This window comes from Bos indicus x Bos taurus, chromosome 10, assembly GCF_003369695.1.
Source record: "Bos indicus x Bos taurus breed Angus x Brahman F1 hybrid chromosome 10, Bos_hybrid_MaternalHap_v2.0, whole genome shotgun sequence".
NCBI lineage: Eukaryota > Metazoa > Chordata > Mammalia > Artiodactyla > Bovidae > Bos > Bos indicus x Bos taurus.
The window spans coordinates 14,145,225-14,170,896 of record NC_040085.1 but is presented as its reverse complement, the minus strand read 5'-3'; the positions used below and the strand labels follow the sequence as shown (position 1 = coordinate 14,170,896).

General features: G+C 54.1%; 1 protein-coding gene across 2 annotated transcripts; it reads left to right on the top strand.

The window, feature by feature from the left end:
- The first annotated feature begins 1,117 nt into the window (after nucleotides 1–1,117).
- On the top strand, nucleotides 1,118–13,887 carry INSYN1 (inhibitory synaptic factor 1). 2 transcript variants are annotated; one of them, XM_027553178.1, is made up of 3 exons: nucleotides 1,118–1,568; nucleotides 2,000–2,706; nucleotides 13,099–13,887. In XM_027553178.1, the coding sequence occupies exons 2-3, from the start codon at nucleotides 2,551–2,553 to the stop codon at nucleotides 13,819–13,821; spliced, it is 879 nt and encodes a 292-aa protein (XP_027408979.1). In that variant the 5' UTR covers nucleotides 1,118–1,568; nucleotides 2,000–2,550; the 3' UTR covers nucleotides 13,822–13,887. The 2 variants fall into 2 exon arrangements, with proteins under 2 accessions (XP_027408979.1, XP_027408980.1); XM_027553179.1 differs by having other exon boundaries at nucleotides 1,118–1,549; nucleotides 13,099–13,883.
- Nucleotides 13,888–25,672: the final 11,785 nt, after the last annotated feature.

Genomic DNA, 25,672 nt, shown 5'->3' with positions numbered 1-25,672 from the left:
CTAATTTAAGGCCATGTCTGGGAGTAGTTTGAGGTATGACAGGGAGAAGGAGGAAGGTCTGATGCGGGAAATTTAGCCGAAAGGGAAGCCCGGAGCGCACCGCAGTGGGGGCAGGGGTAATGGGGGCTTACGGAAAGGTAGGAACTGAGTAAGCCCCTAGCCGCTGCCCCTCCGCACCCCGGGGTCAACAGGAGTGCGCTCGGGAGAGTCCGCCTCCAGCCCCGTCAGCGCTGGACGCTTCCTCGTCCCCCGGGTGGCGAGACCCCCCGGCTCGCGCGCTCGGTGCTCGGCGCTGGGAGGCGTGTGTGTCGCTTTAAAAGCTCCCTCCCGGCGCGCCGGGCCGGCCCCTTCCCTTACAGCGCCGAGGCAAGCGGAGCCGAGCCAGCCGGGCGGCCTTTGAGGGAGCCAGCGCCCGCCCGGGCGGCCAGTCCGGCGGGGGGCGGCGGGCCGGGCCGGGGGCGGCCGGGGCGCGGGCGGCGCGGCGCTCGGGGAGCGGGCCCAGGCCCGCGGAGCCCGGCGGGGCAGGGCGGGGCGAGGCGGCCGAGGGAGGCCCAGCCAGACCCGGCGCCCGGTGGCCCCACCGGCAAACCCGGCGCCCGGGGGCTGGCCAGGCGGCGAGCCGAGAGCCAGCGGGCGGGAGGCGGCGGAGCGGAGGCTGCAAGCCCTGTGCGCCCCGGCCCGCCAGGCTCGCCGCGCGCCCCCTCCCCTAGGGTCCCCTCGCCTCGCTTCCTCCTCTCGCTCTTCTCGCCTCCTCCCCTCCGCCCGGCGCCCCTCCCGCCCGCGCCCGGGCCGCCAGACCCAGCCCGGCCGGGTTCCCTGCCCCGCGCACTCTCGGCCCGGCCCGGAGGAGACCGGGTCCCCACGGCCAACATCGCCCCTCCCCCCGGGACCCGGCGATTCCGGACCGTTCCGACCGTGGACTTGGACTGAGCCGCGAGAGCGTTGTCGCCCCGGGAGGACCGCGGGGCTGGGCTGAGCGGACCCTCGCGGCAGCTCCGGACGCCGCAGGTGCCGGAGCGCGGTCGTTCTGGGTCCGGACTGAGCGTGTCCCGGGCGCCCACGGGTGCCAGCTCACTCTCGGCAGGGCAGAGACCACGGTGGAACCCGGAGCCGGCCGATCTGGACTGGACAGAGCGGATCCCGGACGGTGCCGAGCCCGGGGAATACCGGGCGTGGGCTGAGGGGATCCCGGCGCCCTCCGATCCCTCCGATCCCTCCGACTTTGGCTCGCGCGCTGGGACCGGCCCGGCGTCGCCTCGGTCGCCCTGTGCCCGAGTCACCTGTGGCCTCGGAGCCCCGGACCCGCAGGAACCTTGCTCATTCCCCCCCACCGGAGCCCGGCGGGGGTTGACGGAGATTTTTCCGGCCCCCTTCCTTGGAGCGTGGAGGCCCCGCCCCCTCCCACCGCCCAGATGTCTCCGGTGGCGGCTCTGAGGACCTCCTTGAGGCCAGGGGCCGAAGGGTCCAGAGAGAGAAGCCCTCCCTAGGGAGCCTTGGGGGCCCCCAACCTCGTCTTGGGACTTGGCCCCCGACGCTGCTCGGAAGGAAGGTCGGTGCCCCCACCCTTGGTGAGTCCGAGAGCGGAGTGGGGGTTCTGACGGAAGGCGGGGCTGGGGAAGGGAAGGTCCAGCTGGGAACGAGAGCACCCCCGGGGCACTAGGAGAGAGCAAGGAAGACTGGAGGGGCCCTCCAGTGAACCAGCGGGGCCAGGCCTGGGTGGGGGTGGCGGGAGCCAGGGCAGGGTGCCCCATGGCAGGCTGAGGACTTATGCTTTTAAAGCAGGGGCTCCCTCTTTCCCCTCTAGAGGAGGAGCTGTGCGCTAGAGCACCTGCCTCCACCATCCCTCCCCACAAAGGGAAAAAACAAGCAAACAAACAAAAAAACTCCAATCCTCAGCGAGGAAGGGTGCAGGCTCGGGTGAGGAGGGAGGCAGCGGCATTGCATTGCCGGCTGGTGCTGCAGCCTGGGAAGGCTGACGCCAGGCTCGCTCTCTCTGCAGGGGGCTGCCCTCCTCCAAGCCGGCTCCCTTCCCAGAGCCACCCACATCTGGAGCCCCCTTCACATCTGGAAGGCCCTGGCCACCATCCCTCTGCAGGTGTCTGTTGCATCTTGACACCTCGGCCTTTGCAATTGCCTAGGAGTTGTGAGGGGATTACTGCTGCCTTCTGTCCATCCCAAGGGCACCTTTTACCCTTAGTCCCTGCAGAGTCATCCCCCTGCCTCTGTGTCCAGCTCAGCATACCCACAGGCACTTCAAGTCCTGGAAGCCACTCCTGAGACCCACGGCCCCTCCCCCTGCCCTCCTGTGTCCTCACCTTGACCCCCTCAGTCAGCCTGTCTCCTTCTGGGTGTCCCATTCTCCACCCAGAGGTGGAGGAGTGGGGTGGTGGCAGGGGGCTGGGGCTGGGTGAGGGCCGTCCAGGGCCAGGGTGGGCTGGGGGGCCGTTAAGATGTGGAGCTCTGCCCGGCTGAGGGGGGCTCCGCGGAGGAAGACGCAGCGTGTGCTTGGCTGGGGGGAGCATGGGCAGGCCTGCGGCCACGTGGTGAAGGATGAACATTCGGGGCACCCCGGACCTCGGGCAGCCCAGTGACGACCCCAGCAGTGGTGGCGAGCGGGAGCGGATTCGACAGCGCATGAAGATGGTCATCGGGCAGCTGGAGGATATCCTGCGAGAGCTCAAGGAGGTGGCCAAGGAGCTAAGGGAGGTGAGTGATGGGCTGGGCAGCCCTTAGGCCAGGTATCCTGGGCCTGGCACCAAAACATACTCACATGTGTGTGTGTGTGTGTGTGTGTGTGTGTGCATGCACACGTGCACGAGCAAAGCTGTATGCACCTGTGTCACTCTGCTTGGCACTTCCTTCTTGTTCTCCTTTCCCCACATCTGCTTTGCTAAAGATGTCACTGTACCCCACGGCTGGAGGGGCCTCCTTGATCCAGGGACTGCTTAGGCAGCATGTTGTGGGTCCATGGCTCAGAGCTGCCATGGTGGCCAATAAAAGATGGAATCCCACCACAGCCTCTTAGTAGAAGACAGTCTTCTGGGACCCAGCTGACCTTTGACCCCACCATCTGCCTCCCAGACGCTGACTGGCTTATAGAGGGCACTGGGAGAGCGTGGGTGGCTTTACTGAGATAGTCCCTACCACTCAAGTCCCAGCTCTGAGCATTCCCTGGAGATCACACAGATGCTTAGAACCCTGAACCTGGAAAAATGAAAGCCGGCTTTGCCTTCTGTGCCCCGAAGCGGGTCTAGGAGCTGCTAGTGGATATCATCGTTCCTGTGTATGTTTCCAGGGGCAGGGAGCTCCTCTGAAGGACGCATCCGTGTCCCATGGTTCCAAATGGTTTGGTTTTTTTTTTTCCGCCAAGGCTGAAAAGTCACCGAGAGATCCTGGTATGTGTATCCCTCTCTGCCTTTCTAAGCGGAGCTGGTTTAATTACCACTTCCCACATCGCCAGGGTAATGAGATTCACATGTCCTCAGCCCTGCCCCCTGGGCTGTGTTCGAGCCCGAAATGCATGACCAGCGTTCTGAGCCGCTGGCCTGAATTTGCCCGCTGGGTGCCATTACACCAGCCAGGTGGGCTTTAGGCAAATTTCAACTCCTTGTAACCAGGGTCCCTGCAGAAATGGCAGGGAGAGTGACTGAACTGGAGTTATGGGCTTGAGCTCTCCCCAGCCAGCTGTGTGGGGAAGATGGGGGTTCTCAGAGGGTTTGGAAGAGGAGGTGATGGTGGCAGACCCACTCCCGACTGTCAAAGTGGCATTTCAGCCTGGCCTGAGAACCGAGGAGCAGAGGGTGTCTGAAGGGAGTCGTGTTCAGAGCAGAGGGGATTGTAGAGATGCTGGGACAGAAGCAGAGGTTGAGCAGGGCAACCCCTCTACCTGGGGTCAGCCTAATGGAGCATCCTTTCTCAGGAGATAGGAATGGCTATTGCTGCAGACAGAGAGAAGTGGTGGTGCTTCTTCCCATGGACTGGGCTGGCCACAATCTAAGCCAAACATCTTTGAGGAATAAGTCTGGAGATCAAAGACCAGGTGCCCCTGAGCAATCCCTGCTCTCCCAACCTCAGTGGTCCAGAGGACTGCAGTTCCCACTTTGACTTGCCCCCCCACCAACTTTCAGATGCTCTGTGGTCCCATCAGGGTCATGGAAACTATCCAAAGTCTCTGTCCTCGGCAGGAGGAGCATGGGACCTATGCCCCAGCAAGCCTGCTGAGAAAGAGCCAGGATTGACTCGAAGCCAGGAGGCAGCTTTGATATGCGTAGAGCCTCCTCCCAACTGAGCATCTTCCAGGCACCTACCTTCATCTTCCCCTGCTACGTAGCCATCCACAGTTTGAAGGCATCTCACAGGTCATCCAGACTAGCCCTGTTTGTTTGCTGTTGAAGAAACTGAGGCCAGAGAGGGACAGGGGCTTGTGTAAGGTCACATAGCCTACCAGTGGCAGAACTAAGCCTAGAACTCAAGTTTCTGATGCCTATGCTGGGGCTTCAGCAGGTGGACTAATGATTGTCTTTGCATTTTGACAGGGGCCTTCTAGAGGGGACACCTTATGCTCATGCTGTGATGCTCTGAGGTGTACCCTTTAGGGATGAGGCAGGGAGCTTAGAAGTGCGACAGTTCATTTGCGGATCTTTTATGTGTTCCTTACCAGCACACACACTCACCCGCTCCCATGTCTCAAACAACAGAGCTCCAGATTCCCAGGCTTTGCAGCCCAGAGGCCTGAGCTAGGATGGGGAGAGATGAGTCCCCACCCCCCATACACCCTGTAGGCCATGTGCCTCCACCCAAGACTTTGGCAGGTTGCTATGGCAACCAGAGTCTACCCCGTATGCCATTGCCTGCCCGCTGCCAATGGCACCCAGCTGGGAGAGGGGCCAAGCCTCAGAGCTCCCCCATCCCCCAGGCAGGGTCTGGACATGGGGTGATGAGCAGAGGAAGTGGAAGGCAGGCGAGGCTCTGAGAGGCCCAGACAGAGGAAGAGATGCCATAGCCGACTTCCTCTAGGATGGGATTTGTCAGGAATGGGGTTACTGGGTTCGGGTGAGGTTTGGAGTAAAGTGTTGCAGTCCCCCTGCTCCCTGGAACCCATGATCTGTCAGCCTCTCCTTGGAAGCTCGGTGTGGCATTTTCCCTTGAGGGTGTGGGTGGGCCCAAGGTCAAGACAGTGGCAGACACTGGCTTCCTCACCTTATCACACCCTACTCCCCAGGCAGTACCAGCTCAGAGCTCACCAATGGGGTTCTCATGTCAGAGGGGGAAAGTACTTAGATATGAAGACAAGATTCACAAGCAAGACTGCTGAGAGTAGCAGGAGATGCTGGACTAAGGAGCAAGGCCAGCAGAGAGAAAGGGCTCAGTTGTATCAACCTCTGTCATCCTCTCTCTGCTGCTCTCTTCACCAGCCCTGGACACCACCCTTCATGGCAGACTCTCCTCCCCTTCTTGAGCATACAGCCTGAAGTTCATCGAAAGATGAGGGACACTAAAGCCCTCCTTCCCCAGGCCCCTGAGCCTCAGTTTGCTCATCTCTGAGATGGGGATGATGATCATTTGCATCTCAGTGTTATCTTAGCACTTCATCGGGGTTTGGCATGGGGTAAGGGGGCCAACGTGCTTCCCAGATGGCACTAGTGATAAAGAACCCACCTGCCAATGCAGGTAGACATTGAGACATGGGTTCAATCCCTGGGTCAGGAAGATCTCCTGGAGGAAGGCATGGCAACCCACTCCAGTATTCTTGCCTGGAGAATCCCAAGGACAGAGGAGCCTAGGGGCTCGGGTCCCTAGGGTCACAAAGAGTCAGACATGATTGAAGTGACTTAGCATGCACACATGAAAGGGGGCCAACACCTACTCATTTCCCTAAAGGGTTTGGAGTTTCCCGTACTATACCTCCCCTACCCTGCCAAACCCTTCTGCAGCTCTCCCATTGGCCTCACAGGTGATGAGGAACAAGTTCTGTCCCATGAATGGGAAGAGTAGTTTAATGGACTGAGTGAGGTGAGGAATGTAAATGCTTTGAAAGCTAAAATTGTGCTGCAGAGAGATGTGATGGTCAATCTTTAATTAGCCTCAGCTCCCCTAGGTTCCCCAAAACTCCAGAGTGCCAGGCCAGTCCCAGCAGGTTCTCTAAGCTCCTCAAAATTCTATGGATCTTACTTTAGAGATAGAGCACAGCCTCAGGGCCAAGATCATGGCTCTGTAACCACATGTCTCTGGTTCAGATCCAACTCTGCCCCCTACCCAGCTGTGTAAACTTGGGAGAGTTACTTTACCTTGCTGTGCTTCCATTTTCCATGTAAATGAGGATAATGAATTTTACACTCCCCATCCCACTCCTCAGCCTCAGGGTTGTGATGAGAATTAAATGTGTATTACATATAAAGTACTTAGCAGAACGATGGGCACAAAACTTACTCCGTATTTGTTAGATATTACTAATGAAATATTCAAGCACTGGCCTGCTCCTTATTCCATGTATGGCTTTTAGAATCGCATCTGCTTCTTAGCTATCATCAGAGGTCAAAGTCAGGACCCTGACCTCCTGGCTGGCACCTTTATTACCTCCAACAGTGGGCAGTCCCACCCTTGTGCAGCAAGGGAAAGGGGATAGAGAGTGACAGTGATGGGGATAGGAAGAGTGTTTCCCATAAGATGGCTGTTGAACTGAGAGCCAAAGGAAGTGAGGGTGGTATCTAGGGGATGAGCTTTCCAGGCAGTGGGAACAGCCTGTGCAAAGGTCCTGGGGAAGAAATGGGCTTGGTGTTTTCAGGATTAGCAAGGAAGGCAGTGCAGCTGAAGTGGAGTGAACTAGGAGGAGAAAAGCAGAAAGGTAGGTCAAACAGGGAGTCAGGTTACACAGAGCCTTGCAGGCCACGGTATGGAATATGGATTTTGTTCTCAGGGAGAATCCCGCCTGCTCTCCAGGAATCTCCTGGTTATATTTCTGGGTGGGGGTCTGCCTTCCCACTGCTCTCTCTCCCTGTGCTGTGCTTAGTCACTCAGTTGTGTCCAACTCTGCGACCTCATGGACTGTACCCCACAAAGCTCCTCTGTCCATGGGGATCTCCAGGCCAGACTACTGGAGTGGGTTGCCATGCCCTCCTCCAGGGGATCTTCCCAACCCAGGGATCAAACCCAAGTCTCCAGCTTTGCAGGTGGATTCTTTACCAGATGAGCCACCAGGGAAGCCCCTGCTCTCCCTGATCCCTGCCAACTGGGAACCCCAAAGGCCAGGGGTAAGGGCCTTGCCTTTGGCCTCCTGGGTGCTGAGCTTACCTTGAAGAGGTCCCTGGCCTCCTCCTCCTCCTCAGTTCTCCCCTCCCCAAGATGTCACCCAGCATATCGGGGTTCAAGGGTACTTATTGTGTTGATCACTAGTGTCTCTCACATCATCACTGACTCTTGGGTAGGACGTAGCTTAAGGGCACAGTTGCCCACTTTGGCCCGAACACCTCAGGAGGATGGAGGGGTGGGCACAAACCCTTCACAGCCAGGGGTGGTGGTGGAGGATCCCCCATCCAGTGTTGAAGGGGAACAAGCCCGGCGGTGATTGTGCAGTCCCCTGGGCAAGGCGCTGCATATGAGGTGGCAGGGAAGCCAAGGGCTGTGCAGGCATGAGATAAATGTGGCCCAGCCAGGAGGCAGCTGGAGCAGGAGAGGCTGGGGACCACAGAGCTGTGCCAAAGTGGGTCAGTTCCATCACCCGCAGCTCAGCAAGAATTGTGTGGATTTTTTCTTATTGTTTTTTTTTTCTCACCTTCCTTTCCTCCCTTTTCCCTTCGAGCTCTCCTCCTCCGGACAGATTCACAAAGCTCCTTAGCCAGTTAGGCCAAATTGCAGGTTGAGAATCATGTATCACGGTCAACTCGCTCCCCACCCCTTTTCCCCAACTCCACAGCCCCCCAGGAAGACAATAAGTAACATAATCAAGAATTAAAAAATAATCAGTGATCATAAATAATGCAGAATCCCCAGTTATATAACCAGCTGCCCAGGGACCTGGGAGGGTAGGAAGGAGTAGCAGCTTGTCAAGAGAGTTGAAGAGACCAGAGGTGAGCGGTGAGGGGATAAACGGGTCCCAGGGCTCCCTGGGTCCTCAACCTGAGGCCTTAGGGAACACATTCATGCTTTCCATGGAGAGGGGTCTCAACCAGCGGTGGAGGCGGGCTAGGGCAGGCAATGTTGGGATGTCTAAGACTGTGGAACTTTTTCTCATAAAAGAAGCCCCAAGTGGTTTTTATTAAGTCCTCTCTCTGAACTCATGCACTAGTCAAAAGCTGTGTCTGTAAAAAATGTGCCAATCCCTGTACTAAACTGGGGCTGCAGTGGTGGGCAAGACAGATCTAGTCCTGCCTCTCATGGGGCTTCCTGTCTAGTGAGGTCACAGACATCAGTCACATGTACACATAAAATGGTAGCAGCAAGAACTATTGGAAAATCAGGAGAGGTGCGGGGTGCTTTGAGATCCTTTCACAGGGAACCTGTCTTCAACTGGGGATCAGGGAAGACTTCCTTATGGAAGTGAGAGGGAATGAGTAGGAAAGAAAGGAGACATGCCAGGTGAGGCACAGAGGCACAAGTGAGTTCTGTGGAGTGAGTCGGGCTGGTGGGCCTGGCAGGGTTGGAGGCTGCTTGCTGGAGAAAACAGGACCTGTGATCAGATTTGGTGTTGGATTGTGTTTGGGAGGTTCAGGAGTTTGGGGAGCCAGGAAGAGCTGGAAGCAGATGAGTGATGTAGTCCTGGTGGCTGACTAGGAAGGTCTGTGGATGGAAAGGGAGCTGGACTGGAGGTCGCTGTCAGTGGGGAGACTGGATGGGTGCCATGTTCAGGGGGGTAGCTGAGGCCATGATCAGAACATGGGTTGTGGACACCCTTAGGGACAGGGTTTAGGACCCAGCAGGTTTTGTCACAGCCCTTAACCCTGCCCTTCCTATCTAGTGTTTACTCTTGCCCTCCATAGAGCAGGTGATTCCTGTTCTGAACTCCCATCCACCTCCAGTCTCAGCTTGACTCCTGGTCTCTGGGTCTCAGTTTCTCATCAGCAAGCACAATGAGAAAGGTGGTCTCAGTGGTGGCTCCAGGCCCTCTTGGCTTCAAGGGTCTGTGGTTCTGTGATTTCTATTTCTCTTTCCATTCTCTCTCTTCCCCTTTCTTTCCTTCTGTGTATATAATTATTTCCCTGCACTCCAAGACAATCCCACATTACATGTAGGCAAAATGATTATTAAATCTCAGAGAGAAATCATAGATTTCAAGACAGCCAAAGCAGAGAGGCGGTTAGCCTGGGACCTGCCCCCATTCCTGCCTTCCACACTGGCCCCGTGAAATGAGGCCCCGGGGATGGGCAGCAGGGGTTGTGGACTGACCCGGGCCCCCTGCAGACCATCTGGGTCCCCACGGCGTGTCGCTCCCTTCCGACCCTCACTGATGTCATTCATCTGGTGAGTGTGACATGTCTCACCGTGGAGCAGACCAAGATTTGCCTGTGAGGCTCAGCTATTTGACCTGTAGTATCTCTTCTCCTATACTGTCTGTAGACAGCTTTACTTGAGGGAACATAGGGGCCACCCGTGTGCTGCAGTTTGAAAGGTCTAATAATATCCCATTATTCTGCCACAGGCACTGGAAGTGTCCCTGTTACAGTGGCATTCCTTTGGTAAAGAGCTGACTCGAGTTTGCTCTCGGACCAGATGCCAGGGGCCTGGCCGTATGTTAGCACCCACAGGTGCACAGTGGATATTGGGGGTCTATGTTGTTCTTTGCACTCTCTGTGCATCAAGTCATTAACTCCTTACCAGAGCCTTATCAAGTAGGTACTACTAGAATTCTCCTTGGATGAAGACATTTAGGCCCAGAGAAGCTGAGTAACTGAGCTAAGGTCACCCAGCCTGTAAGTGGTGAGGTTGGACCCTGCGTCTGGCTTCAGAGCCCAGGTTCTTAAGTGTCTGTGCAGACTCTGCAGTTTAAAGCACATTCCTATCTATTGCATCTCTAATATCTGGTGAATAGAGGCGTGTCATCCTGTTTTACAGGGGAGGAAATGGGATATGGAGAGGGAAATCACTTGCCGCTCAAACCTCTTAGCCAAGATGAGGCAGGCTTGGGACCTGAGCCCAGCCCTCCTTCCCTTCTTTCCCTCCACTCTCCCAGAATGGAAGCAGAGAAGGGCATTCTGAAAGAGAAGGGGAAGGGCCCCAACCTGAAGGCCTCCTGAGCAGGGGGCTGGCAAGGGCTTCTTGGGCATGGAGACGGTCCTGATCTGAGGGTTCTAGGGCTCTTGCTCTGTGGACCCTGCATCTTCCTCACAGGGGATTAGGAACCCAGCTTCGGGGCCCGGCTTGGCCTCGGCCAACCCTGTGAGCTCACAGCCGAGTCATTTGACTCCAGATTCCTACCGTCATCCTCGCAACCTCAGGTAGCAGCAGACTCTCAGCAGCAGTGCTTGATCAGGGGAATCTAATTAGAGGGTGTGGCTGTCCCAGAGGCACAGGGCCTTTCCTGAGGGTGGCAGTGCCTGGGCTGCTATTTTTCACCAGCTTAAATCCCCAGTCTGCTAGGCCTATTGCATGCATGTTCAGTTGTATCTGACTCTTTGGGAGCCCATGGACTGTAGCCCACCAGGCTCCTCTGTCCATGGGATTCTCCAGGCTAGAATGCTAGCGTGAGTTGCCATTTCCTACTCCAGGGGATCTCCCTAACCCAGGGATCGAACCTGCCATCTCCTGCCACTCCTGCATTGGTAGGCGGGTTCTTTACCACTGTGCCACCTGGGAAGTCCAGTCCACCACACCAGTAGTCCTCCAAGTCTGTTCCTGAACCAACAGCAGCAGGAGAACCATCTCGAAGCTTGTCAGATATGCACCTCTCGAGCCCCACCAGGACCTCCTGAATAGAACACTGGGAGTTGGCTGATGCACGTCTGGGTTTTTTGTCTGTTTTCATTAGAGTATAATTGCCTTACAAGGTTGTGTCATTTTCTGCTGTATGACAAAATGAACCAGTTATGTGTATATATACATCCCCTACTTCTGTGCATTTGGGTTTGAGAGCCCTTACCTTTGGGTTTGAGAGCCCCTACTCAAGGCCAGGGCTCCCACTAGCTCTCAGATGGGGCTTGGTTTACACAAAGGTTTCAGGGGGATGCTAGCTTCTCTGAGGTACAGGAGTCATTCTGGGCAGTGGAGGGCATAAGAAGGGGTGACCAGACTGGAGGATGGAGTTTATACGCATTGGCTGTCCAGGCCCAGAAATCATGGCAGCACTTCAGCCGTGTGCAGTGTTGCAGGGCTGGTGGGGGTAGGAATCTCAGGTCTCCAGTGACTGGTCTCTTGGGCCCGTCATCTATACATCCAGGCCATGATGATCTCGTGGGTGGAAAGCCTGACACGTAGTAGGTGCTCAGAGCTGGGAGATCATGTCACTTTTATCACCAGTGCCCCCAGAGAGCCCTAGGGCATTGGGAGCAGTGGCTTCTCACTGCTCCCCAGGAAGTTCTAATGAGGTTGGCAGGGCCGGGATTCTCATACCCCCTTGGTGTGACTGAAGCTGAAGTCCAGAGAGGTTATGTGAGTTACTCAAAGACACATAGAGCATTTGATGTCCAAATCAGGAACTTGGGTGTCTTTTTGCCCCCAGCTTTTCCACAGGCCTCTGCCAAGAGTTCCTTCCACCCCTAGTCTGGGGCTGTGGAAAGTGGGCATCCCTAGGCACTGACTCCCCCAAAGAGTGTCTCAAGTCCTCTAAGCACAGAGTCCTAGAACCTTACAGATGGAAGGAAACTTGGAGATAGATAAGCCACCCAACTCCCCGTTCACAGATTGAGAAACTGAGACCTAGAGAGGGAAAATGACTGAGCAGGTCTCTGGCGTCAGAGCCCCTGACTCCTGACGAGGCGGACACCCCACTGAGCGGACACCCCACTGAGCCGGGCTCCTGGCTGGCCATCTTCCCCCTGGCTTTTCTCTTGTACTTTGGAGCACTCACCAACCCTGCTCCTTGCCGAACTCCTAGCACATCCCTGGACAGCATTTGTCTTCAGTAAAGGTTTGTTGAATTAGGGACTTTTTTAGTTAATGAACTGACTGACCACTCCGACCCCAGGGAGAGAGCTCTGAGAGGGCTGGGAGCTGCCTCCGGGGCCTGATGACTCGTTGTGTCTGTCTTTGTCCCCGGGTCTCTGGTCCTTTGGCTTTGCTTTTGTTGTTGTTTTGCTGGCTTGGATTCCGGCCTGCATCTCCTCTCCTCCCCTTGCTCTGTCCTCTCCCTGTGTCTCTGCCTGGTCTCCCTTCCCCCCTCACTGTCTTCATCACCGGTGTCTGTGCTGACCTGGCCTCGGCGAGGGGCCATCCTGAGGCAGGGCTACCTGTACGGGGCAGGACCTGGGGGGTGCACTGACCTCTGCAGCCCGAGTGCATTTAACAAGCAGCTCTGGGCCCAGGATGGATGATTTTCTTATTGCTTACCAAATAATGCTTGCTTTATTCCTTCCCCCACAAGCCAGGATTGATCTCCACTCATCAAGCAGTGGGGAAAGGGAGGAGAGAGGAGGCTCTGGGGCTATCTATGTAGGGGTGGGGTGATGGAGACCCATGGGGCCAGTTTCTGACCTGCTGCAGAGGCCAGTCCAGGATGTTTCAGAAAGCCTGGGCAGCCTTCTTGCGGTTTTCACATTTAATTTCCTCTCCGAGGGTGGGTGGGCTGCTCATCCTGCCACTGAATGGACTTGCTGGAATCTCTCAGCCCTGTTTCAAATGGTCCCCAATCAAAGGAAGATCCAACTCTGAGAACTAGGGCTGCCCCCCAGAACAGCAGCTGGCTTTGGGGCAGGAGGGGATGTGTGTGAATGGATGGGGTGCAGGGCTGGAAGGCACCCTCCCTCTCCCAGAGGCACTGAGGAGTGGAAAAAGGCGGATGGCCCGAACCAGCTGTGTTAACCTTGGTCCAGCTTTGGCCCTCAACAGGGCGAGCAAACCTGTGAACTCAAGTCCACCTGTGTCCTGTAGGGTCATTAGCCAAGGCTGGGACAGGGCACACTCGCACCTTGGTGATGCTGGCCGCTCACTCCTCTCCCCTTGCCCGGCCAGGTGGTGAGCCAAATCGATAAACTAACCTCGGACTTCGACTTTGAACTGGAGCCAGATGACTGGACCACAGCCACTGTGAGCAGCACCTCCAGCAGCGACAAGGCAGGCGTGGGCGGCCCCTTTGACCTTGGCCACCTGGACTTTATGACGGCCGACATCCTCTCGGACAGCTGGGAGTTCTGCTCCTTCCTGGACATCTCCACGCCCTCAGACTCCGTGGACGGCCCCGAGTCGACCCGGCCGGGGGCCGGCCCAGACTACCGGCTCATGAACGGTGGCCTGCCCGTCCCCAACGGGCCCCGGGTGGAGACCCCGGACTCCTCCAGTGAGGAGGCCTTCAGCGCCGGCCCTGTGAAGGGCCAGCTGCCCCAGCGGACCCCGGGGACGCGGGAAAGGGTGCGGTTCAGCGACAAAGTGCTCTACCACGCTCTGTGCTGTGACGACGAGGAGGGGGACGGCGAGGAGGAGGCCGCAGAGGAGGAGGGGGGCCTGTCCCCGGAGCCTGCCCACACAGAGGCCCCTGCTGGCCCCCTCAAGCCCTCCCCGGCTCCCTACAAGCCCAGGCGCTCTCCTCTGACTGGACGCCGCTCAGGCCCCACCTCGGTCCCTGAGCAGACCCGCAGGGTCACACGGAATAGCAGTACCCAAACGGTGTCGGACAAGAGCACGCAGACGGTGCTGCCCTACACGGCCACCAGACAGAAAGCCAAGGGGAAAAACTAGGGCTGGGGAGGGGCTGGGGGGCGGTGGGCACATAGAGCTATAAATATATATATATATTTAAACAAATGCAGTCATAATAAAATTTTAAAATGCTAAGGATCCAGCCCACAGGCCCCAAGGCTTTCACAAAGCTCATCTTGGACACAAGATGCCTGCTTACCTCTTAGTTCCCAGGAAGCGTGGCCAGAACCATCCTCCCTTCCTTCTCACGGCAGGACCCCTGAAGGGGGCATCCAAATGTGTAGAAATGAGGAAGGGGAAGTCTGACCTGGGACCCCCACCCCCACCCCTGCAGAGCACAGTGGTGGAGGCTGGCTAACAGTCTGGGCCTTGCCCTGAAGGGGATTCGTGAGCAAGAGAAGAGCTCCCAAGCTGCAGGTCCGAGGCCAGGGCTCATGGTCAGTGATTCGGAAGAGACTGCAGGACCGAGGGTCTGGGGGTGGTGTCACTCCGGCTGGGCCCGGTCAGTCACACGCCCGTGCCTTTTATGCCTTTTACCCCGAGGTTGACTTTTGCTTCTCCTTCCCTTACCTGAGTGCATCCAATCCCGCCCCCTCTCCCATCTCAGGGTTGCCCAGCACACAGGGAAGGAAAAAGACACTAGCATGATTGGGCCTCCATGCTCAGAAACCTGCAGACCCTGGAGGGCCAGGCTGGGCTGGGCAGAGGTCTGTTTTGAGAACCTGGACCACTCCCAATCCTTTCAGCTCCCATGCGCAGCCTTGACCTTTAGAGATGAAAGACTCAAGGAGAGCCTCAGCCAGTCCCTGCTTGGACCTGAGCAGACCTGAGGTCCACGTGAGAAAGCGGGCAGCCACTGCCGTGGGGCTGTGAACCAGAGCCAGAGACAGACTCCTGGCCCCCTTCCCCAGGCAGGCAGCTTGGAGAGAAGTCCTGCAGCCCTCCTCTGTCCCTGCTTCTCCACATCTGGACCCTGAGCCCAGCTTAGCAGGTCTTGTGCGACACCAACAGAGACAAGGTGGGAGCCTGGAGGTAACAGGGCTTTACCTGGGGTGTAGCCTACACAGGGACAGCATCTGAGTACCCTTGGGATAATAATCACAATCATTGCTCACATTTATGGAGTAGGCCCCCAGGCCACGACTATGCTGAGGTCATTTTACAGCATTATTTCATTTAATCTTCACAGTAATCTGACAAGGTAGAACTATCACTATCCCCATTTTTCACATGAGAAGACTGAGGTTCAGAGAGGTTAAGTAACTGGCCCAAAGTCACAGAGCCTGTGCCACCCTCCCCACCATCAGCATGTAGGTGATACCCGGCTCTGTCATCTAGCAGCAGTGTGACCTTGAGCAAATCCATTTGCCTCTCTGACCTTATCTGCCTCATCTATAAAATAGGTCTGATAGTCCTCACCTACCTCATCGGGGGCTACGGGGCTTTGACAAGATGGGGGATGTGAAAGCAGTTGGTAAATGCCAGGGTACAGGACATGCACTGTGGTCAGTGCAGCCCCCACCCAGATTCCAGTAGTTTCCAGGTGGGGAGCCCTGACTGGAGTGGGCAGAGAAGCCACTTCCATCGACTGGAAGCTATCCCTGGGTCACTGCTTCACTGTCCCCCACGGTACCTTGATTCGCTGCCCCTTGTTCAGAGCAGGGGGGTAAGGACACCACTCCTTGGGGACCTCTCTCCTGCACATTTTAATTAAGACAGATTCACAACCCACCTGTCAGGAGGGGTCTCTGCTCCTCTTGTGGGGGGCCTGACGAGCAACCTAGCAGCACCTACTGTGCTTGTGCAGTCCCAGCAGTGGGGAAGATAGAGATTGTGCAGGCCAGCGTGGAACAGGTGCTGAGGATGCGATCAGGACCAGACGGGCCAGGCCTAGGTTGCCTGCTTTGCAGTATGGGAATCTCCATACAGGGTTAAGGTCAGAGCCCTAAGGATCTAGCCAAGGTGCAGCCTCCAGGGTGGCAATCCGGGCAGGGGGGGTTGGAGGTGGGTGGGTGGTGGCTAGCTCTTCCTGGCCCAGGCCTGAAAACCTGGGGTCTAAACTCATTTATCAGACCCAGGAAATGCTCAGGCAGTTGGGGCTGATCAGTGATGGAACCCTGGTTCAGAGAATGAACGCCAAGCGCCCAGGGCCAGCTGGGTTCTGCCCTGACAGTGAGGAGGGGGCAATCCAGAGCAGCCCACCTCACCCCAGATGTGGACGCACCTAGCTCTGAAGAAAGACATCCAGTGCTACCTCCAACACTTGATTTTCCTCTCTAATGGCAAGATTGGTTTCAGACTTACAGTCTCTCGTTTTTACAACAGTCAAGGAAAATAAACCATTTCTCCAAGGAAGAAACTGAGACCCAGAGCCAGGGGTCTCTGAGAGTCCCGAGTAAGGCATTGACCTTGCCTGGGAGCCCCTTCCCCACCCTCACTCTGGCTTTCTGTGATTGCATGTGGTCCCTGTTAATAGCCCTCAGTTAGCCAGACCCGTTCCTTGGTCCATCACCTGGCTACTTGCCTCAAATAGGGCAGAGGTATGAGGGTGTCCTAGAAAAGGTGGGGGGAATGGGTATTTGTTCTAGAAGACCCCCCAAATGACTTAACTTCCTTCATAACTATGCCACATCCAGTCTGGACCTTGCTGCCAGTGGAGTGGGATCCCCATGACTTTCTTAGGACTTGAAATGGAGAACGTGGCCACCTAGGGAAAGAGCTGTAACAGTCAGGTTGTTGAGCCACAGAACTTGCTGCTTCTGAGTAGTAAGCTCCCCGTCCTTGAGCAGTCACAGCACCCCTAAGACCTCCCCCTCAACCCTCACGCTCCTCCGGGCACAGTCCCTCCCTGTTCTTCCCCACCTCCACGCCTTTGCTGGTTTCTTTTTTCTTTTATTTTTTTATTTTATTTGTCTGCACCAGGTCTGTTGTGACATGTGTGTGCTCAGCTGCTTCTGACTCTTTGTGACCCCACGGACTTCAGCCCATCAGGCTCCTCTGTCCATGGGATTCGCCAGGCAAGAGTACTGGTCACCATTTCCCTCTCCAGGGGATCTTCCCGACCCAGGGATCGAACCAGCCATCTCCTGTGTCTCCTGCATTGTAGGTGGATTCTTTACCACTGAGCCACCAGGGAAGCCCACGTGGGATCTTTAGTTGCAGCACGTGGGATCTAGTTCCCTGACCAGGGATTGAACCCTGGCTTCCTGTATTTTGAGTGGGGAGTCTTAGCCACTGGACCACCAGGGAAGTCCCTTTGCTAGTTTCTGGGTTTCCTTACCCAGAATGTCCCATCAGATCTCCCTGTTAGCAAGAGATCTGATCCCACTTACCACCTCCTGTGTGCTTGGACTTGTGCTGAGCCATGCTATGGAGGAGGCAGAGAGGGGCAGACACTTGCCATACAGTGTAGAGTCGTGATAATAGTCCACGTTCATCGAGCATGCATTGTGCACTGAGTGTTGCTCTACGCATTGTTTGTTTTGTTAAATCCTCACGGCAAATATGAGATAAGCATTTTTACTTATGCCTGTTTGCCAGATGAGGAAACTGAGGCTCTGAGAAGTTAAATAATTTGCCTAAGGGCCCAGCATGGGTTATGGCGCCAGGATTCGACCCCAAAGTCAGTGACTCGGCACTAAAACATCTACTGCTGTCAAAATCCATGGTGGAGCCAGCGCTCTGGTCTCTGGGAGTGAGGGAGGGGCCTGGAGCTCTCGGACCCAGGTGGGTATGTGTGAGTGAGAGCGTTGGGAGCAGGAAGCTTGTGAATGCCATTCAGTCTTTGGAGAACTTGGTTACTGTTAACCTGAATGTCACAGCCCTCGACACAGAGCCTGGCACCCAATGGATTATGGGTTCAATAAATGTTTGTTGAATGAATGAATGAGCACCATTAGCAGAGGGGATTTGCTGTGCATTCATGCAATCAGCTTTTATTTCAGACTTCCTCCATGCTAGGTCTCATGTTACTGGTGCTCACACACACATACAACTCTCTGTGAGGGTCTGGTCTGATGAGGGCTGGGCAGTCAAAATGGAAGGATGTGGGGTTTCAGTGCTGAGAAGCCCATAGGCGGTGGGTCCAGCCTGTGATCCCTGGGAAAGGAGCATGAAGCAGGAGACCAGCTTAGTTAGGAGACAGCTCTGTCCTTGTGGGGGCAGGGGTCCTCCATCTGACGCCACTTTCATGTGGCGGGCACATGGCAGTACCCGCGTGTCTAAGAATCAGACACTGTTTTCCAGGCAAGGGATAGATGATCTGGTCTACAGAAGCGGTCTGATGAAACCAATGGACGGAAAGTGGGGCAAACTATTCAGAGACCCAGCACCATCCTGCGCCCTTAGAGACAACGTGAGGCCCTGTCAACTGAAGGAAGAAAAGGCAAGGAGGAAGCTGGGGGTTCAGGGCAGGCGCAGCCTTCTACCTGTGCCCCTCCTGAGTTTCCCTTCTATGTTTCAATCTCCCCTCTCCCCCCGCCCCCCACACCTATGTCCCATCCTCCAGCTGCAGCTTGCGGAAGAAAACTGACATTTACCGACCACGTAGTATATGCTGGGCACTGTGCTGCATGTCTTAACGCACACTAAATGACAGATTTAGTTGTGCCTGGCACATAAGAAGTTATTTGATAATTATTTATTAAATAAATGGATGGACCATGATCCTTATTTTACAGGTGAGGGAGCTGATGAACAAACAAGGAATTTGTTCGAAGATGCACAGTAGGAAGTTGGTGGAGCTGGGGATTTACCATTGCTGTTATTATTTACACTATGTAAGAGCTACTATTTATGGGATACCTATTATCTGATGCATTAGTCACTTTACATAAATTACCTACTTTACAGCAACCCTCCAAGTAACGGAGACAATTGGCATTTTACAAATGAGAAAACTGAGACCCAGAGAGGTGTAGTATTCATTCCCAAACAGCCAGCTCCTAAATGCAGAAATAGGATCTGGATCTAGACTTCCCCATGCTCCCCATACTCCCAGCTTCAGGATAACTGGAATCCCTGCAAATAGAAATGTTGTCAAAGTATGGATTTGCCTGGGCAAAACTAACCAGTGCTCACCAAGGATTGGGTCCTACTTTCTTAAACTCAGTCGTTAAGCTTCTGGGAGCAAGACATCTAGAACATACTCTTGGTTCCCTGTGGGTCTGGGGCCTGGACTAGGGACCAACAGAAAACAGCCCCAGGTCCAAATGTCCTCTTCTCCTTCTCATGTCTCCAGCAGAGTCAGGAAGACTAGGCTGCCCTCAGCCCAGAAAATGTCCAGCCCCTTCCTGGTATGGGCTGAACTGGCATTAGTTAAGGGCCAGAATATCTAGGAAACGCTTCTGGGTGGAGGAGGATTTGAAATGAAATTCATCTGCAATGGAGTAGAACTTGGTCATTTGGAAGTGGGAATGAGAGACTTCTGGGGCATGTTCAGTTCAGGTCAGTGGCTCAGTTGTGTCTGACTCTTTGCAACCCCATGGACTGCAGCACACCAGGCCTCCCTGTTCAACACCACCTCCCAGAGCGTACTTAAACTCATGTCCATTGAGTCGGTGATGCCATCCAACCATCTCATCCTCTGTCGTCCCCTTCTCCTCCCGCCTTCAATCTTTCCTAGCATCAAGGTCTTTTCCAATAAGTCAGTTCTTCCCATCAGGTGGCCAAAGCATTGGAGTTTCAGCTTCAGCGTCAGTCCTTCCAATGAATATTCAGGACTGATTTCCTTTAGGATTGACTGGTTGAATCACCTTGCAGTCCAAGGGACTCTCAAGAGTTTTCTCTAATACCTCAATTCAAAAGCATCAGTTCTTCAGTGCTCAGCTTTCTTTATAGTCCAGCTCTCACATCCATACATGACCACTGGAAAAACCATAGCTTTGACTAGATGGGCCTTTGTCGGTAAAGTAATGTCTCTGCTTCTTAATATGCTGTCTAGGTTGGTCATAGCTTTTCTTCCAAGGAGCAACCATCTTTTAATTTCATGGCTGCAGTCACCATCTGCAGTGATTTTGGAGCCCCCAAAAGCAAAGTCTCTCACTGTTTCCATTGTTTCCCCATCTATTTGAAGTGATGGGACTGGATGCCCTGATCTTCATTTTCTGAATGTTGAGCTTTAAGCCAACTTTTTCACTCTCCTCTTTCACTTTCATCAAGAGGCTCTTTGATTTTTCTTCACTTTCTGCCATAAGGGTGGTGTCATCTGCATATCTGAGGTTATTGATATTTCTCCCAGCAATCTTGATTCCAACTTGTGTTTATCCAGAGCAGCATTTCTCATGATGTACTCTGCATATAAGTTAAATAAGCAGGCTGACAATATACAGCCTTGACACACTCCTTTCCTGCTTTGGAACCAGTCTGTTGTTCCATGTCCAGTTCTAACTGTTGCTTCTTGACTTGCATACAGATTTCTCAGGAGGCAGGTAAGGAGGTCTGGTGAAACTTTACAAAGATGAGTGGGGTGGTCATCAGGAGACAGCAGAGAAAGGCCTTGCTGAAGCAGAGTGTGCGTGTACACACTGTCTCACAATAGAAAAGATGAGAACACATGCAGCAAGGGGCTTGAGAGTCCCACGACCCCCTCAGAGCCATTCCATCCTCTTGACTGCAGGAGGGAGGCATCAGGTTTCCCTGCCTAGTCTGAGACTGGGAGAAGAGAAATCAGGGAGCGAGAAAATGTGTTATCTAGTAGAGACTATCATGATAGGGAGCCACTGTAATGAATTGGTGAGAACATCACATGATTAGCACAACAGTAAGTAAAATAGTGAAAAAGCTGACTTAAAATTTAATGTTCATAAAATTAAGATCATGGCATCTGGTCCCATCACTTCATGGCAAATAGATGGGGAAAAAGTGGAAACAGTAACAGATTTTATTTTCTTGGGCTCCAAAATTACTGTGGACGGTGACTACAGCCATGAAATTAAAAGATGCTTGCTTCTTGGAAGGAAAGCTATGACAAATCTAGATATAGTATTAAAAAGCATATACATCACTTTGCCAACAAAGGTCCATATAGTCAAAGCTATGGTTTTTCCAGTAGTCATGTACAGATGTGAGAGTTGGACCATAAAGAAGTCTGAGTGCCAAAGAATTGATGCTTTCAAATTGTGCTGAAGAAGCCTCTTGAGAGTCCCTTGGGCAGCAAGGAGATCAAACCAGTCAATCCTAAAGGAAATCAACTCGGAATATTCATTGGAAGGACTGATGCTGAAGCTGAAGCTCCGATACTTTGGCCACCTGATGGTAAGAGTCAACTCATCTTCTCCTGATGCTGGGAAAGATTGAGGGCAGGAAAAGAAGGGGGCAACAGAGGATGAGATGGTTGGATGGCATCACCAACTCAATGGACATGAGTTTGAGCAGACTCTGAGAGACAGTGAAGGACAGGGAAGCCTGGTGTGCTGCAGTCCATGGGGCCTCAAAGAGTTGGACGTGACTTAGTGACTGAAAAACAACAACAACGCAAAACAGATATGCTAAAGTCCCATTGTATCTCACAAGTAGATTAAACACCCATCCTGAACCCATTCTCCCTGAACCTCTCTTTCCTCTCTGGGGTGAGGGATGCAAGGACCTCATTGGCCCCATTACAGGTGAGTTAGCCAAGATCCTGAAGAGACCCGACTCTGCCCACCTGCCTGCCCTGAACACTGACTCCAGAAGTTGGCAAAGCTGCTGCCACCACCCAGCTCTCCCACTCGGCTATCTGCAGTCATGTCAGCCGAGACCAAGGTGGGTGACCTCAGGCCCATTGCTGTCCACACCTAGGCACGGTGCCTGATCAGATCTGACTCCCTGCCAGGAACGCTCAAGCTCACACACCTGCCTGCGGCTCTCAGTCCCCTGCGCAAGCTGCTCCCTCCCCAGCCCTGCGGAAGGTGGGAGCGTCCTATAGCGGACAACAGTCAGCGGTGCAGACCCAGCAGGGCATCCTTCCCTTGCCACTGCTGCTGCCAACACCATCTCAAATGACCACAGATGCCAGCTCACCTGCTCTTCACTCTACCTGACCCAGCCTCTACCCCCAAGAAAGCAGGACAGGGCAAGGGTTGCTCCAAGTCACAGCCTGTAGAGGAAGTGTGGCAAGAGGCCTGGAGGCCCTGACTTTTGCATCATTTCAATGTGGCCAGTGGTAGGGCCTTTCCAGGAGACCTCTGTAGGGTTGGAGAATTTTCCATGAGCCAAGTAGTAGACTGTGGAGGGTTTCCCAGAGGAGGTAGTGACAGTTACATCCACTTTGGAGAGGTGGGGAAGGAAAAGAGTTCACTGGGGACCCTGGAGAACAGAGAGGGGGCAAAACCCTTTGCCTCCAAGGCTGACCACTCCCTCCCGGGACAGTGTTGGGGGTGGCACATTTGCCCCAGAGACCCAGGGCAAGTGCGGAGAGTTAAACTCAAGAAAATCAACAAAAGAAGATAAGTCCCGGAAGTGATGAGCCCAGAGTTTGGGGTGAGGATGGTTGAGGGCAGCCTGTCATCGCAGAGGTACCAAAGGGAGAGGGCAGAAGGTCCCTAGGAGAGAAGCCAGGCCCGTGAGGGAAGAGGCCAGCCTGGCAAGGCCCAGGCTGCTCAGGGTAACCCCGCTTTCGTGGGTGCGGCCCTTGCAGTGTCCCTGGTGCCTGAGGATGAGGTGCCGCCCTCTCAGGATGGATTTCACTCCAGGCCTGGTGTAGGCAAGAGGAAAAGCCATTCAGGTAGCCCCCTAGATGCGGAGTCTAGTCTTGCCCACTCAGCATCTGGGTCTCCCTTGGGGTCCTGTGTCCCTGAAAGAAAGGCCCCGCCCAGGCCCTTGCCTCTGGCTTTCCTGTGCTCAGTTCAGAGGCTGAGAGCATGTCTAGAAAGCTGCAGGTGTTTCTCTTTCCGATTTCACTCTGTCTCCAGGTCCCCATCGGTCTCCAGGTCCCCAGTGAATATATGTTGAATGAACATGTTCAGACTCTCAGTAGCTCTCCTTTGCCCTCAGGACATAAACTCCTCTCCAGATTCACAGCGGGAGGCCATAGTCCCTATGTCTTCCTAGGAGGGAGTGTCATTCTGGGTCTTGGAGGAACAAAGGGGCAAGCAGGGCACCTTGCCTGACCCTGTTCTTCTTCAAGGTGCCCACCTGCTTGAAGCATGGACACATCCACTCAGTTTTGTTTTGCTTTCTTTGTTTTTTAATTTAGAGGCATCATTGCAAGACCAAGGGATGAATTCATTCTTTTTAATAAAGGAATCTTCAAATCAAATAGCCCTTCTAGCTATTTCATCAACAACCCACTGGAGTGCCAGTCACAGAGACCACTCATTTACCAGGTAATTGCTGTCATTCGAGTGTTGGATGGGACGTTGTAAGATAGCAGTTAAGTGAATTTTTGCTTAGTCAAGTGCTTTTTCCCCCATCAGGTCTGTATATTCTGAATGTGCAGTGGATATCAGTGAGGGATGGACTTGGCTAGCCTTGCTTTCCAGGTCTCTTTATTTCTCTCCTAACTAAGACCCTGCTGGGATGCAACTGGGGGAGGGCCTGGAGTCAGAGCGCTCTCCTGGAGGCCCAGCAGAGCACACCCAGCTCCAGGTTATTATTACGTGCTCCATCACCCCCATCTCGATGCCAGGAAGCTCCAGGTTTGTAATGAGAGTGCTCTTCGTTATGGAAAGGAGAGTTTAATGTTCTGGGACAACTTCCTCTCCTCCCTGCCCTCTACCCCTCCTGGTGCTCCTCTGTTCACAGGTGCAAGGCAAGCATTATCCAGTCATCCTTCACTAGGAAGCTGACACTCCTCTGCTTTTTAAAGATGTGAGCTCTGGGCTGTGGACTCAGTGATAGAGAACAGCTGTGATGAGTGAATCACTCTTTCACCTGATTGCCCCTGTGATCAGTGGCCTTCCTAGGATGGCTGGATGAGATAAGGGTTCAGCGGCTGGACAGGCTCAGTCTACATTAAGAATTAGAGCTCAGGGAGAAGCAGGGGAGGGGCTCTGTGTGTGGCTAGGGTTGGGGCTCAGTTTGCTCCCCTGACTCAGCTTCCTGATGTCGAATGTAAACCATCCTTCACATAAAAAATGCAAAACAACTTGCCATTCTCCTGCCTTAAAACCTCCTATGAAAGAAAGAGAGAACACTTCAGTGGTTCCCTAATGGCCTTTAGGATCACAAAGGACATTTAAGGGAATTCCCTGGCAGTCCAATGGTTAAGACTCCGCATTTCCACTGGAGGGGGCACTGGTTCCATCTCTGGCTGGGAAACTAAGATCTCACATGCTTCATGAACCCCCACCCCTGCCAAAAACAAACAAACAAACAAACAAACCACCAACAGCAAAAACAAAGCAGGACATTTAAGACCTTCCTAGCTTGGTGTCTGTTGGTCCCTGTCCTCCTTGCCACTCCCTCCAGGTAGCTTGTGTTCAAGGCAGATGAGCTGCTCAAAGTCTCTGAAGTGCCTGCTTCCCTCTTGCCTCTGAGTTCTCAAGGCAGTTTCCCATGTTGGGACTGACCTTGCTTCCCCTCGGTATTGTGTAAGGTCTAGAAGCTCCAGCTCTAGAACTGAGCAAAGCTGGGTTGGATCCCTGCTTTATCACTTGCTGACTGTGGGAGGAGGGGCAAATAGCTTAGCCTCATCGGAGCACAGAGGACGGATATGGCACCCATGCAAGGGCTGGGGTGTCTTTCAAGGTGTGCCCACCGATAGATTTTCACCCATAGGACCCATTTTTATTTATGTATTTCTTCGCTGCATGGCACAGCATTTGGAATCTTAGTTTCCCAACCTGGGATTAAATCTGTCCCCCACCCTGCATTAGAAGCACTGAGTCTTAACCACCAGACTGCCAGAGAAATCCTGAACGTGACTCATTTTGAAAGTGAAAGTGAAAGTGGCTCAGTCCTGTCCGATACTGGAGTGGGTAGCCTTTCCCTTCTCCAGGGGATCTTCCCAACCCAGGGATTGAACCCAGGTCTCCTGCATTGCGGGCAGATTCCTTACCAGCTGAGCCACAGGGAATCATTCATTATTCCCTGTTGTGTTTGTGTCTGGCTAACACTTGGCCTCCCATTCCTACCTCTTCCTAGTGGCCTTGTTAGACTGCTGTGATTGGAAAACTGAAAAGGACGCCTCCTTGGCCCCCTTACAGCAGAGGCTGTGTGTGAGCACAGGGGTACAGCAATTAGAGGCACCTTGGCGGGTCTGGAGGTTCTCTATGGCTGCTTTGGACTGTCTGGGGCCGGCAAGCCTGGTCGTGGAAATGCAGCCGCATTTCAGGGTTGAGTCTTCCAACTCGGGGTGAGGGGAGGCAGCAGCACCATCCTGGCTCCCTGGCTCGGCTACGGCAGTAGGTCCTGAGCCCAGTGCTCCCAGTAATCCCTCCCGACACCCATGTGCTTTTTGCTGCCATAACCAAGTGCCACGGACTAAGAGAAATTAAACGACACAGCTTTGTTCTCTTAACACTGGAAGTCAGAAGTCCAAAAACGCACTGGACAAAAAAATCAAGGTCAGCAGGCCTGTGTTCCACCTGATGCTCTAGTGGAGAATCCTTGCCTTTTCCAGTTTCTATAGGATACCTGCATTCCTTAGGTCATGGCCCTTTCCTCCACACGCAAACCAGCTCGTACTTCTGTCATCCCATTTCTTCCCCTTTCTTTCTTTTTTTTTGACTCTGCTCTCCTGCCTCCCTCTTATATTAGTATAACCTCCCTAGTGGTTATGTTGGGACCACCTGGATAATCAAGGATAATCTCCCCATCTCAAGACTTTTTTTTTTTTAAGTGAAGTATAGTTGATTTATGGGCTTCCCTGATAGCTCAGTTGGTAAAGAATCTGCCTGCAATGCAGGAGACCCCAGTTCAGTCCTTGGGTTGGGAAGATCCCCTGGAGAAGGGAAATAGTTGATTTATA

Coding starts and splice junctions, on each gene's coding strand:
- INSYN1 (XM_027553178.1), top strand. CDS start 2,551: ATGAACATTCGGGGCACCCCGGACCTCGGGCAGCCCAGTGACGACCCC. Junction 2,707..13,098: donor TGGCCAAGGAGCTAAGGGAG/GTGAGTGATGGG, acceptor TTGCCCGGCCAG/GTGGTGAGCCAAATCGATAA.